This window comes from Ammodytes marinus (genome assembly GCF_949987685.1).
Source record: "Ammodytes marinus genome assembly, chromosome: 14".
Lineage (NCBI taxonomy): Eukaryota > Metazoa > Chordata > Actinopteri > Uranoscopiformes > Ammodytidae > Ammodytes > Ammodytes marinus.
The window spans coordinates 12,260,390-12,275,765 of NC_137218.1; the positions used below are offsets into that span (position 1 = coordinate 12,260,390).

Below are 15,376 nucleotides of genomic sequence, written 5' to 3' on the forward strand. Positions count from 1 at the left end.
TCAGAGGTACTTAAAATGGAACTTGTCTTCCAATGAACACACTGTATGGCATTTGCGTTTGGCGACCTCTTGTGGAAAGAAACAAACCACAGGAGTCTTGAACAGGCGAAGCTTTATTCATGTACATAATTGGAAAAAAATGTAACTGCCTTGAACAACACTGAAGCTGGCTTTTATCCAATATGAAGTGCTGCCTATCGATGCACGGTGCACACAGTTTATTTGCGCTAGATGGTTGTAGTGAATAAAGAGTCAAGTCTCGACTCCTGGACATTGGCCTCAATGTCTCTTTTGAGCATCACTGAATCACATGACCATCATCATCATACACGCAATCACATATCAAATATATTTACAATAAAAACCACTAAACTGCCAGCCCACCATGACGACCTCTGCAACAAGAGGGTTGCCCAGAAGGTCGGAGAACACGGAAAGAGAGACAGAATGAACATTAGACAGAAAAATTAGGGTCTGATCAGAGCACTGCTGTTTTTTTTAACAATATACAGACTATGAATTTTAATATAACTTACAGTCTTGTAGTAGGTTGCATATTAGCTAATACAATTGCGCTTGTACAGACATGCAAGAATAAATGATTTTTTTGCACTGGGGATTTTGTTTGAATTTATCCAACTATTTGTTTTTGTCACTAAACGTTTAATGACCATTTTGGATCAATCAAAGCCAATCGGCTATGGTAACGCGTTTTCACAGGAGAAATTAAGATTAATGATTAGAATTAATGATGAATGTGAATTTAGAAATGATCTTATAAGCAGATCATTACTTACAAATGGACAGAAACACTTCCAATGTTTAGAACATTTGTACTTATTGTGAACAAACATAACATGATGTTCCTATCAGTCGTATGTTAAATGAAGAGCAACAGTTAATGTTTTTTATCTTATTTCCAGTGCGTTTCAGGACCCAATTTTGAATTCAGCTCTATGCAAGGATTCAGTCAAAGAGAGAAGCGAACCAGAGTCAGTATTCCCAGACAGGGGCGAGTAGAAACAGCGATTATTCGTTAATTCCAAGGTTTTTCGATTGGGTTCACTCGCTGAGCTCCTTGAGGCTGCGCAGTGAGCTGGCACAGCTGGCGATGAGGGTGCAGAGTTGGATACTGGACTCCAGGGAGGATGAATTGTGTAGCTGGGTGGTGGCCCAGCGGAGTTTGGTTAGAATGGCTTCCTCTGCTTCTTGTAACACGGGTTGGATGGCGACAGTGGCGCTCTGTGGACTGACTGAGGGGCGAGAGGGAACAGGGACTGGGGCGGGGGCAGGGGCTGGAGGAGCAGGGACAGCCAGAGCCAGCAAAGCACCTCGCCCTCCCGCCGCAGCCCCCTCACAGTGCTCTGGTCTGGGCTGAGGAACCAAGGGGCCGGCCTGACCGCTCACCAGGTCTGCATTGTTGGGATCAGGGGTGATGGACTGTTGAGGGGACTGGGCTGCAAGCTGCCTCTCTCTCACTTGAGACAACGCTGCCTGCGCATTCAGAGCTGATAGGAGAGAAGAAAGAAAGAAAGAAAGAAAGAAAGAAAGAAAGAAAGAAAGAAAGAAAGAAAGAAAGAAAGAAAGAAAGAAAGAAAGAAAGAAAGAAAGAAAGAAAGAAAGAAAGAAAGAAAGAAAGAAAGAAAGAAAGGCCAAGACAAGAAAAGTTGTTTTGGAGGAAAGTTTATTAAAATGTGTTTGGATGGAACATGACACAAGACATCTGAGGTATGTAAAAGTCACGTGCCTTAAAGAAATAGATCTCTTTAATGCCGTCTGGTTTCGGGCGACAGAAACCATTCATTTTACTCTGGGTGCATTTAGAAAACAGGGGTAAAGGTCACTCGTCTCTAGTTAGATTGGCTCAAATACTGGTAGTAAATAGGTAGCGTTAGCCTGCATTTGGCCTGCAATGTGCGTAAACCACAGTCGAACTGTGGTTTAAGCACATTTTTTTTTTTAACCTTTATTTATACAGGTATATTCCATTGAGTCCGAAGACTCTTTTGCAAGGGAGACCTGTTCCCATTTACACGTTACCATTCACACACCGATAGCAGGCTAACTATCGAAATTCACACGAGGCAAGGTGGGTGAAGTGTCTTGCCCAAGGACACAACAACTATGACACAGGTGGCAGGGCGGGGATCGAACCTCCAACCCTTTGATCATCGGCAGACCCGCTCTGCCACCTGAGCCACAGTCGCATTGGTTTGTGCGCTTGCACGGTTTCCTTCAGGTATGTATTTGATTCAAAAATTAGAATGTGCAAAAAATATAGAGCCCAACGTGGTAAAATAACTGCTACCAATTGACTACCAGTATTTGAGCTAAGCTCACTAGTGTCAAGAACCACTAGTGATGCGCAACCTTTGCCTATTTTCTTTTTCAAAACTGCACACAGTTAAAGTAACAGTTTCTCTCGCCTTGTATTGAACCTGAGGCAGAGGTAATAAGCTTAAAATAATAAATGTTGGAACTATTCCCTTGTGAGTGTGTGCACTGTGTATACCAGGGTTGTCCTTGTCAACGTCAGAGTCCAGCTCCTGACATGAGACACAGTAGTTTTTCTTCTGTCTGTCCTGGAGGAGAATAGTCTGGAAACGCACAACATACTCCTTTTTAACGCACAAATAACACTACACCACCATGATTAAAAGACCACACACCGCCATTACAAAGATAGCATAATAGAAATCCAGCTGACTCACCCCGCACACGTCGCAGCATTCTCCCAGCATCTTATATCCTTTGAGCAGGTAGTCTCCCATCAGTTTGCTTATCTTGTCCTGTCGGTCTCTCCGAGCCTGGATAACCTTCATCTCAGAATCTGATGGAGGCTCCCACTCAAAATCCTCGTCATCTGAGGGTCAGTAACAAAGCGCGAGTTTAATTTAACTTTATTTACCTACATAGACACTGTGCTGAACTAGTATCCTCACAAATCCACTGTTTGTTGCTATCACTTACAAACAGTCATTGCACTGCTACAACCCGTGTTTGTATGTCGTCTCTCCCAGTTATCACTTTTTATTATCACAGGATTTTATTAAGACTACTACATCTTACAAAACATTTTCACTTATTGGAACTCTTGTAAAACAGAGGTGTTCACGTGTTGTTTTTGAAAGTAGTAAGCGTTGCCGCGGTGCTATCATGAAATGATAAGCTAGCAGCCAACCGGGCTAACGTTTGCTATTATTCGTAACTATAGGACGACAAATCGTACTTTCTAACTAATGATATAATTACACACGTGAATATTTCCGTACATGTGCGCCGAAATAACTATTCACATGAGATGCAGGTGAACGGAAAGAATTACAAAGTTAGCTCGCTAATAAGCTCATAAGTTCACAAACCTCCATTCAGAGCCATGTTGCTTCAGTGCTACACGTTGTGCGTGATGATGTCAGAGTCCTGTTTCTTCTTCTGCGTCTTCTTTGAGGTTTTTACGTCAGCTTGCGTGCACTACTGCCACTTACTCCCTCAGCGTTCCTACAGTTCCTTTAAAAGACTTACAAGACATTGAAATTATTAATCTAAACATAAAGCGTTAATTGATTTTAAAATGTTATTATATGGTATTGCTAAGGAATAATTCACCCATACGGAACCGTCGTTCTATCATTATAAAATCATCATTATAATATAATGAATGAGGTTTTTCTTCCCTCAGTCTTCCCTTGGCCCAGCTGTCCTGTTAATCCTAACCATATGATCCTAACCCTACATTTGTATTAGTGTGATAGTAAAATAGAAAAATTTAGGGTTTGACAGTGAGACTATAAAACACTCTTTCTGCCTTTTCTCAGGCCAGGATGATCCGATTTAAAAATGTTTGCACATACAGTATATACAGTATCTCACAAAAGTGAGTACACCCCTCACATTTCTTCACATTTTTCTTTATATCTTTCCATGGGACAACACTGAATAAATGACACTTTGATACAATGTAAAGTAGTCAGTGTACAGCTTGTATAACAGTGTAAATTTACTGTCCCCTCAAAATAACTCGACACACAGCCATTAATGTCTAAACTGCTGGCAACAAAAGTGAGTACACCCCTTAGAAAAAATTTACAAATTGGGCCCAAAGTGTAAATATTTTGTGTGGCCACCATTATTTTCCAGCACTGCCTTAACCCTCTTGGGCATGTAGTTCACTAGAGCTTCACAGGTTGCAACTGGAACCCTCTTCCACCCATTTATGACAGCATCACAGAGCTGGTGGATATTAAAGACCTTGCGCTCCTCCACCTTCCGTTTGAGGATGCCCCAAAGATGCTCAATAGGATTTAGGTCTGGAAACATGCTTGGCCAGGCCATAACCTTTACCCTCAGCTTTTTTAGCAAGCCACTGGTCGTCTTGGAGGTGTGTTTGGGGTCGTTATCATGTTGCAATACCACCCTGCGGCCCAGTTTACGAAGGTTGAGTGCACATGGTCAGCGTCGTACACAGAGGTTGCCTTTGGAAAATAGACGTATGAGTGCTGCCAGCATTGCTGAAGGGCTTGAAGGGGTGGGGGGTCAACCTGTCAGTGCTCAGACCATACGCCGCACTCTGCATCATACTGGTCTGCATGGCTGTCATCCCAGAAGGAAGCCTATTCTAAAGATGATGCACAAGAAACCCCACAAAAAGTTTGCTGAAGACAAACAGACTACGGACATGGATTACTGCAACCATGTCCTGTGGTCTGATGAGACCAAAATACATTTATCTGGTTCAGATGGTGTTAAGAGTGTGGAGCGGCAACCAGGTGAGGAGTACAAAGACAAGTGTGTCTTGCCTAGAGTCAAGCATGGTGGTTGGAGTGTCATGGTCTGGGGCTGCATGAGTGCTGCCAGCACTGGGGATCTACAGTTCATTGAATTCTAACATGTACTGTGACATACTGAAGCAGAGCATGATCCCCTCCCTTCATAAACTGGGCCGCAGGGCAGTACTGCAACATGATAACGACCCCAAACACCCCTCCGAACGACCACTGGCTTGCTAAAGAAGCTGAGGGTAAAGGTTATGGACTGGTCAAGCATGTCTCCAGTCTTAAACCCTATTGAGCATCTTTGGGGCATCCTAAAACGGGAGATGGAGGAGCGCAAGGACTCTAATATCCACCGGCTCCTTGATGTCGTCATGAATGGGTAGAAGAGGGTTCCAGTTGCAACCTGTGAAGCTCTAGTGAACACCATGCCCAAGAGGGTTAAGGCAGTGCTGGAAAATAATGATGGCAAAACAAAATATTGACACTTTGGGCCCAATTTGGACATTTTTTCTTAGGGGTGTACTCACTTTTGTTGCCAGCAGTTTAGACATTAATGGCTGTGTATCGAGTTATTTTGAGGGGACAGTAAATTTACACTGTTATACAAGCTGTACACTGACTACTTGACATTGTATCAAAGTGTCATTTATTCAGTGTTGTCGCATGGAAAGATATAATGAAATATTTGAAGAAATGTGAGGGGTGTACTCACTTTTGTGAGATACTGTACATAGGATCTAAGAGTTCAATACACCTTCATATTCCCACCGGTGAAGTAGGTCTTTAAGGAGTAAGGTTTTATCAGCTGTTTTATGTTGAAAATTAAAAACCTTAAATATTTGGTCAAATCTATTTAAAAAGTAATTTACAAATCCCTCTCACATTATTGGCAAGCAGATTAGCATGGCATGATCCCATATGTTCACAATGAGAAACACTTGGGCCTCTGGATGATTTATGTGACACACTACTACTGGCTTTTTAGTAGTGTATTTTGAATGACCTGAAATAAAATAATGAAAATTGTCAGTTTTTCTTTAGTTTTTGTTCCTATAAAATTGGCCTTCAATTAAATTTGAGCTCAATTAAATCCAAGGAGCCATTTTCTGTCCTCAACGCTGTATCCACTCTCCAACATACTGTTTGTCATAGTTATTCTTCTTTGTCACCAAAGGGAAACATTTCAGCAGAGTGGTTTTCTCCTTAGCCATTTAGAAATTCCAAAGTAGGCTATAATTTTTTTTTAACAATCCATTATTATGTTTATTGGCTGTTGAGAAAATGTACATGATGAACATTTTCCTTGCACCATTTTGCTTCTCGGGAAACCACTTCTGTTCCATCCAAGAGTGTTGTTGTAATGATAAGTCTCAATACTCTTTGAAGAATTTCCAAACGTTTGAGCCGAAGTAACCCTAAATGTAGTCTCGCAAAGCCAGACCAAAACTACAACTAGTAGTATGCCCTTAATGTAATACTAACATTAGTTGTAAAGATGGCACTAAATAAAATAATATTTATATAATAAAAAGATAAGTAATATGATAAATAAAATGTTAAGCATTAACTTCATTTAATTTAAATTAATTTCCAAGTGTTTAATTGGTAGAACTAAGCCATTTTCTATTTTTGAATAATAACCAAAAATTCATGGCTGATAATTTTCTTAATCGGTCATTCACGACCACATGTGTCTAATTCTGGATATTCTTAAATTGACCAACCAATGGAAGATGATTTTTGAATGAATATTAATTCTAATTTATCCTCATCCAAGCAATATAACATGTTGATGATGAAAATAGGAGAAGTGGTTTTACATGTCAGTGCTGCATATTTAAATTTCAATAAAGGAAAAATAAATTATAATTATTGTTTTCAGAATTGTGTCCACATTCTAATGTTTAAAAGGGAATTGATTATTGGCCAAAAAATTAATCTTATTTTTAAGACTTTTTGATCAAAATCGGTATTCTGGGTTGACTTGGGATGCAATGAAGATGTAGACTAGAGAAACAAATAGACTGGCTGGGTTAGAGTGTTTCAGCACCACGGAGAGAGACACAGGGAAAACACCTGAAACCTTGCCCTACTACAGTTTGACCTCCCCATGAGATTATCTTTAATCACTCTGCAGAAAGTCACACATGCAGGACAGAATTGAAGTATTTGCATACACATAATATAACATAAACAACAAAGGTAAGCATCTGTTCATTACTGTGACCAACAAGTGTGTGTGTGTGTGTGTGTGTGTGTGTGTGTGTGTGTGCGTGCTACTCTTCCCTTAAATGTATGTAAACCTGGCTTGAATTCTTATACTATCGTTCCTCGGCTTCCATTTAGCATTCAAATAGGAATTTTAATGTATTGAATAATAACTAATTGTGTGGGCTGTAAACAGAGGTGTTTCTCAGACAAGGGAAATGATAATATTCTGGTCCCTCAATAATTACTTAACAAGTCAGTTTTTACAACCGTTTTATTGTAATTTCACCATGTCTGACTTCACATCAAAAACATAATCTGATACAATTCATAGCAAGAGAAAAGTGTCATTCGGTAATAGATGAGTGTATCACTGCTGTGACTTCGAAATCCTTATTATGAAGTGGTTGTTTGGTCTCTAAACATTTGATTCTATTCAAAATACGAAATCCTACATCTAAAATACATTAAGTGAATGACAAAAAAAAAGAACCGCAAAATCTTTTTGGGTGCGGATGTTTCATCTGTCTGTGTGTTCTCTGTGTGTTGAAAAGGTCATTCTCTTTCGGTTGTTGGTTATTGTAATTTTGTTTCATAACACCAGTCACGCCCTTCATCTTTTTTCTTCTTCCTTGTTTTGTGGCACTTCCCTTCATTCTTTTCCTGTGTTGTAATGGTTTTCCTTCTCGACCACCGGGTTAACATCCACTCTGGGAAAGGTAAAGAAGTTTACCACACCTGAAATTATTTCAACATTTTACTGTATAACACATCCTAAAATGCAAAACAATACATTAAATAACCACAAGGAGGATCACTGGACTGGATTTATTGTTGCCTATTATAAGAGGTACATTGACTCTTTAAGCAATTAAAAATAATGCTCAAATCAGTTGATTGTATTGCTCTGGAAGACATGTATGCACAATGCACATCCAAAGACAAACATGCTATGTACAAGTTTATTTACAGGGTTAAATATAAATGCTCCTAAAACATCTGAATGCATGCACACAGGCTTTAAGCCAACAGATCAAAATAGAGCAGTGATGGTACTTACGCTGTTGTGCAATCTTTACTCAGCTGTATTTAGGAACGAGGTTGTTGTGAGAAGAAGGAAAGAGTAGGATGAAAGGATTAAGTCATTAGTAAAGCCAAAGTATTATTTGTGAGGGGCCTTGGTCAGAAGTTATTTTATTTTGGTTGATTTATTAAAAACTTACGAGCAGGTGCGGGGTTCATGAGCTTCAATGGCAGTTCCACTGTGACATCACTTTGGAGAAAAAATAAATCAAACAACCAGTCAGAACACTACATGTGAATGGTGATCAATGCTAGTTGGCTGTATGGTATGGACTGGGATATGATCTGAAATAAGACCAATTTACCTGGAAGTGAGGCCGCCCAGCAGGCTACGGGAACAAAAGAGGGACATCACAGGTTTGTTTTGAATTCATTTTAGTTTACGTATTTATTTATTTTTGATAAAGTGTCCTCATGTTAAAAACACTTGAACGGGTTAAAATACTCTTACCCTCCTCCGGACACCATGAGGTTAATCTTAATCTTGTAGGAAACAACTATTCCCATCACATCTTTTTCTGTACCGGCCTTCAGCCTGTTGAGAAGCGGAATTACAAGGAAAAGATTAGGATTTAGAAGACATAAGCCGCAAGAAAAGCTATAGGCTACCGTAAAAAACTAGTAGCCAAGTAGCAGAAATTAGAACCGTTTTAGGTATATTTAGGTATATATTTTAGTCTTAGATTATTTTCCCTAAATGTCTAAAAATTACATGGTGGTGGAGGCCAAGTTGGTGTCGTCATCCTTCAATCGGCCGTCCACCGCCAGCCCCCTCTTCTCCTTGTTGTCGTTCAGCTGGGGGGTGATGGACAGAGTTTTCTCGTAGGTGCCGGCGGGATCCACTGTCTCTCTGTGGAGGAGGAATCACAAACAAACCCATGCATGAACACACTAAACTGCACTCTTGTATATTTTATTCTGTGATACTTGATATTTTGTCTTGGTTTCAGCTCTGTTAGTTCCCCTTACGCAAACTCTTGGTTGAAAACTGGCTTAACGTATGAGTCTGAGCAGTAGAGAACAATGTCTGTAGTTTGCTCCACTGTGAAATGGAAAGAAAGAGATAGAGAAATGTTTATAGTAACAGTCATATTAAATCTATGTAAAAGCATGTCTATTATTAATGGCACCTACCAGTGACGTTGAATTTCTTGACTGTTTTGTTGCTCTCGTTGTTGATTTTGATTTTGATTGGGATTGCTTCACCGTGGAAGAAGAGCTGTGGTCATAAACAGGAAACAACCAAGTCAATGGCTGGGAATGGTGGTATCGTACGGAAAACAAAGTCTTATACTGTGTTCAAAAGCTCACTATGGAAAACATTTAAAAAAAACATTTCGGGTATGGGAGAATGTAGTAAATGTCTGTTAAATAAAAAGAGTTTTGCTACTGTACATCTTTTTCCAATGAAGCTTCTAGATGAACGGGCTTGTCAGACATCATGAAGCTTTTGCAGATATCAGCCTTGGGCCCGGCTCCGACCGCAGAGGGGGCGTACTGGATTTTACGGATGATGAGGCGAGCAGTGTCCCTGTCGGAGTAGATTGGGAGGAAAAAGATAGGAAGAACGAGAGAGATGGATAAGAAGATGGAGTAGAGACAATGTTATGCAAACACCTGAAAGATGAAAGCCTACTCACTTCTTTTCAATCTTATCATCAAGGTCGGTCTGGTCCGTGGCAAGGTAAACTTTGACCTCAAAGTCCACACCGCAAGCCTATAGAAGAAGATCGAAAAAATTAAAAAACGTTAGCAGCTTTTAAAGAGGAACAGAGGAGACAATTAGATTCCTTCCACAGTTAAAATGTTGGGATATGGAAGGTTGAGCGGCATGGGCAGATTATCACAAGGTTTACCTTGCCCTTGTCATCTGGTCCGGGCTGAAGAGCCACCGAGCATGGCAGGTTGTTGGGAATCTATAGAGAGAAAAAGAAAAAAAATTATAATGGAGTGGAAGTGTGTGTGTGTGTGTGTGTGTGTGTGTGTGTGTGTGTGTGTGTGTGTGTGTGTGTGTGTGTGTGTGTTTATTTTTAAAGCTGTTTACTCACAAAATAAAGCACATTTTCGGAGATAGCATAAAGCCTACAATATAGGAATCAGCTATGGGAGTTCAGACTTATGAACCAAAAAAGTGGGAAAAATTGTCATCTGAATTTGAGGATGTCATACTGTTGTGTGCTATAAGTGGGTTATAGAGAAACAAACATCAAACTTTAAATCAATCTATCAAACATGCAGTTTAACTAGTTTTACCTTCTTAGCATTTAAATAAACTTTGTATGTTTCAACAGTGATTGCCTGTTTAATTGTAGGTATTAAAAGGGTACAATGTCATCTTCAATTGATATTTTGTTAGTGGACCATTTAGTAAAACAAGCGTTTCATTCCAGCTGGAACACAAATAGGGGTTAATGTATGGTGGAACAGGCTTAAACTCTGGCATCTGGACATGTTTTCATACTTCAAAAGAGAAGGACGGGGAGTTGTCTCCAGCCTTCTTCAACAGGGTCTCGTGCATGGCGGTCAGAGTGGGCTTGTGGACCGCAGGGTGGATCTGAAGATGCTGGTTCCAGATGTTCTTCCTGAAGCCCACTCCCATCACGTCCAGGTCGTCACTGCCATAGCGGAAGGCACACGCCAGTGACACAAACACTGCAGACACATAACAGCACATTAAAAACATGTCTCCATGCTCTCTTACAACAACGGCTCGACTTATTTTTTGTTGTTGTTTGTTTTGTTTTGTTTTGTTGGGGCTTTTAAAATGAAACTGAATTGAATGTGGCCATTTTTTTATGACATTACCTTTTCTGTCTCCAAAATCTGCTGTGTTTTCCAGCTTTACAACGCCATCTGTAATACAGTATGATATTCATTATGCTCAGTGCAATGCTACACACAAACAAGCACTCAGGCGCAGGCGCAAACACACACACACACACTGAATAAGTACCTACCAACTTGGTCCACTTTGTCCACGTGGTCCACATAGTCTCTCTTTCCCATGTAGAGGATCAGCTGTCAGAGAGGAAAAGGGGGGGGGGGGGAGTTGAGTTTTTCAGAGTCTGCTGACGGTTGTAGTTTGTTCCCAAGCATTTACCTCTCATCTTTTATAAATGAACAAATACAGAATCACTCACCCCTCCATTTTTGCTGGTCTTCTTGTAAACCCTGTGCAAAAAATAATGAAAAAAACACCACATTAGGACTACTTGTGTCCCATGTATCGACACGCATTTATTCAGTTAGACTTAACACAGCAAACTGACCCAATAGACTTGATTAAGTCTATTGTTTTGATTGATAATATTAATTAAAAAAAAATCGATTTGGTACTGCTGGCTTTGCTTCCTAAATGTATCCCCTTCTACTAGCGTGTGCTTTCTTTCTTCTCTTCAACATATGTAAATTACTCCTCCAATCAAGAGGTGATGACAGTTGTTTTATTTATAAAAAGTTGAATAGCTGCAGAACTACTTCCTGATTCCTAATAGTTTTGCAAACACAGTATGTGGCCTTCTTTCAACCACAACTGTTAGTAAGAGGACATGCATTGAAAGCACTTAATCTGGATTAACCAGATACCATAATGATCACTTTAAGACTCCAAAGGTTAAGGAGGGTTCATTGAAAAAGCAGCAGAAGGGCCAGTAATCCCTTATTCCTTTTTATCCAGTTAAGAGCAGCTAAGTGTGGAGCAGCTTGACCTCGTCATACTGGGATTGAGAAATTGGCCCAGGTGAGCGAGCCACGAATGGTATGTCAGGGTTCACAAATAGCTTGTTGCCTGTGTTGCTGTCCAAAGGTCACATTTGAACCAACAGTTCCACTAACTAATCCTTCACAAACCTCTAACAAATACTTTAAAACTATATAGCCACTTGAATGACCTGGTTCAAGGTCTGCAAACTCCAAGGTAGTCTGGTTTAAAAAGCGCTTCAGCTTTTCTCAATCTTTCTTCGGTTCTTTTTAGCTTCTTTTCCATAAATTATACAATTCAATTACTAATTTAGGTGGTTACAGAGTAAACACTGGAGAGACCACTCTTAATATTTGATTTATTTGATTAAATTTTTCAGTTAGAAGAGAGTCAGGAGTTTCTGAGCAGTGTTCAGGTTGAAGTAATAAAAGGAACTACCGTACCTTTGACGACAAAAAGGAAAAAGATAACTAAGGGAGACTTACTTTGCCATCTCTGCAAGATCTTTGAGAGTTTTGTTCTGTTGGAAGAAAAAGAAAAGAACAAAGTAACCTTAAGTTATTGAGAGTTCAAAAAATCGGTAAAATGTTGTGACTAAGACATTAGTCAGCAGCAACTGTCATTTTAGCCGGGGGGATGTTTTGGTTGAGATTAACAGAAGGTTAATCCTTTGCGATAAAATTACACCATCGGTGTTCAAGGCCCCTGAACCAAAGCTGATATTCGTTATTCTGCATCTGCTAGCCACCGCACGAGCTATAAGACCTCACACTTAACTCCAAGCCAGATTGACACGGCACCAACGATTATGTCAGAAGGTGTTCCCTTCAAATGTAACAGCAGTGCCAAAACTTCTGCCTACATGTGGACTATTCAAGGACAGCCGCATTGGATTAAACACATTCAGTCACTTGCCGTAGCATTCATGGACATAATGAGACACAAGTTCCTAACAGTATCCCTCTAATAAGGCTTATTACAATGGGTTAAGAGAGCTAATATGCAGTCTTTTAATTGTTATTTGTTAGATATTTCAAAGTCAACTGGAGTGATTTTTTTTGTTCATACTGTATCTCAATTTACTTTCATGCTGTTGTTCTTAGACTGTTTTACTTAACTTGTGAGGTTTACTATAAAAATAATGTAACAATCAAAACTTGTTATTTTGGTTCATCAGGTAAAAACGTAATTGTTAATTACAGTTGACATGCCTGAATATGAAACCCATTGGACCTGGAGTTGAACTCTGTGCAGACAGACGTGAATGTTACTCAGAAAGCAGTTAGTGAATGTTTTAAAACGTCAGGCCATAAAGGGCATTATAAAAATGAGCTGTCTGGCTACTGAAACATTGATTGTTACTCTGTACAAGGTAGTCGGTTTATCCTACAGAATATATCGGACAGATAGTCCCTGTGTTTTTATCCTCATGTTTCCCCTGGATGTACCTGTTTTTAAACGCAAACACATTGCTATGGTTGGTTAATGCATGGAGACAGAGGAGTTGTTGTGACTGTGACTTGATTGGTCCAGCAGGAACCTCTAATCCAACCCGACTGTGTGGATTCAGGAACAATGGCCGCATGGGCATTTCAGAACCATGGAGAGGTACAGCACAGGCGCATGCCTCAATTCTAGCTAATCAGCTAATTGTTGTGAAATAACCAGGAAATTCTCATCAGTGAGAGTATTGGCATCTAAATCAATAATAACTAATTCAGCACTTGTCCTTTAGGATGAATTCTTGTAGCCACTTGGTACTTTAATATTAACCATATTAATCATTTATTATTTCCTATTGACCAGTTATATTTCACACTTAACAAGACGTTCAACTATTATTAATGCTCGGTATAGTACATTTAATGCCTGATGCTTGCTGCAGATATTAAAGGAGACTTGATGTAACATCTTTCCCTAAAATAAGCCAAAACCCTGTATCTTGTATATTATGTTTTTCTCACAATGAAAACCTAACCTAACTGTCCAACCAAAGGGTTTCCTTCAGTCATCTCTAAGCTACAACATCAATACCTTGACTCCCTATGACAGAGTCAGTTATGTCAAACCTTTTTTAATTAAAAATAATTTTACCTGTTCACAAGTCTTATTTACAGTTTCCTAAAAGTAGTTTGACTATTCCCTGTTAACTTCAAGGTGTCATGTAACTTACTCACATTTAACTAAAAGCCTGTAAACTATCTGGCACAATCACACATAATTGTTTTGTAGTTTTGTTTAATCAATAGCAGATTCATCTCAAAAAGTTTAACCATGATTCTTACAGTTGTATTTCATCATGAGTATACCATCACTATGTTCAATCATCATCCATCTTGTCCAAGAAGTCTTACCTCTTCTCAGATGTCCGGGAGCTTGGTAGAGTGTGTCAGGGTGAGTGGAGGGTATGGTTCTTCGACAGCTGATCTTCCATTTTATACCTGCTGCCGCACTCAGTACATCTTACGTGGCTTAACTGCTTCATTATTGTTGCTGCCATTGCCTGCTGCATAATCCTGTTAAGTAATTATCGGACAGGTTTTTTTGGACTACAAAGGGTTTGATAATACCACTGCATAGACATACAACTACACAGTTGTCACATGGCTATAGTGAACTGATATTCCCCCTAAAAGTACCTCCACAAACCAAACAATCATGTTTCCTTTCATTCGGATGGTGGTGGTTGTTGTGTGTGTGTGTGGGGGAGAGGGGGGTCTGGGGTAAATCCAGGTCATGATGTTTTAGTTCTCAGATGTGGTTTAATTTCATTGTGACTTTTCCGTTCTTTTTTGTCAAAAAAACAAAAAAACAGACTTGTGTTTAATGGTAGCTTTCAGAGCATCTTATTTTACAAATATGATTATTTATCCTTAAATTATGAAAACTCATGGCTGGACAGATATTTAAAAAATACTATGTTATTTGATTGAATATAACGTCAACACTAAACTACTAGGGTGTATAGTATTTTTAGCTCTTTGTCAAGCAGAATCTGTCTGATCTCAGCGGATTAACGGCTCTGTGTGCCAATATGGCACAGACGGTTGGGGCATCCACGGTAACGTCAGAATAAGCTGTGTTATTCAACGTGCCAAAGATTAGCCAGATTTACTCGCTGTGTACCTTAGGAACCCCGTCCCAACCATCCACAGGTCCATCATTAAAAAACACTTAACAAATAAATAAACTAGACTGTTATGCCACTCATTGGCAAGTAGTGTCTAATCGCTGGGAAGGGCTGAAATTAGCGGTTATGTATTTTATTTAACTTTGAGACTAAGCAACGTACAGTGAGGGTGCCCCACAAGGCAAGGATCACTGTGGTGTTATGGCTTAGCTGAGGCCCTCTAGCCTGCTCAAATCTGAATAAAGAGGTGTAGCCATATACAAAGGCTTTATCAGCCTTATTATTGTTTCGATTAGCAATGGTAGAATAATACCTCACGTGGGAGAAGTTATAATTGCAGCAGAAAAAGCTTTTACAAGGTTGTATGCATTTCTTTTTTATAAAAGTTATAATAAAACGTATCAGGTTCTATTAGCCCTGACATGCATTAGTTATGATAACCCCAGTAAGGATTTTTCTTCCTCTTTAGGCATGAATAAATAA

The 15,376-nt window shown here is 39.5% G+C and overlaps 2 protein-coding genes across 2 annotated transcripts; both read right to left on the reverse strand.

The window, feature by feature from the left end:
- Positions 1 to 93: 93 nt before the first annotated feature.
- On the reverse strand, positions 94 to 3,406 carry znrd2 (zinc ribbon domain containing 2). Its single transcript, XM_080041381.1, has 4 exons — positions 3,363 to 3,406; positions 2,712 to 2,863; positions 2,513 to 2,597; positions 94 to 1,508 (listed from the first exon to the last, which is right to left on the reverse strand). Exons 1-4 carry the CDS (start codon positions 3,376 to 3,378, stop codon positions 1,063 to 1,065), a joined length of 699 nt encoding a protein of 232 aa, XP_079897507.1. The 5' UTR covers positions 3,379 to 3,406; the 3' UTR covers positions 94 to 1,062.
- Positions 3,407 to 7,632: 4,226 nt separating this feature from the next.
- arr3a (arrestin 3a, retinal (X-arrestin)) lies at positions 7,633 to 12,256 on the reverse strand (the record flags this gene model as incomplete). The annotated part of the gene is made up of 15 exons (XM_080040912.1): positions 7,633 to 7,718; positions 8,204 to 8,253; positions 8,369 to 8,392; positions 8,515 to 8,598; positions 8,776 to 8,913; positions 9,033 to 9,105; positions 9,198 to 9,282; positions 9,459 to 9,594; positions 9,704 to 9,780; positions 9,920 to 9,979; positions 10,525 to 10,715; positions 10,869 to 10,916; positions 11,021 to 11,081; positions 11,204 to 11,234; positions 12,249 to 12,256. The coding sequence occupies 15 exons, from the start codon at positions 12,254 to 12,256 to the stop codon at positions 7,633 to 7,635; spliced, it is 1,152 nt and encodes a 383-aa protein (XP_079897038.1).
- Between the last annotated feature and the right edge of the window lie 3,120 nt (positions 12,257 to 15,376).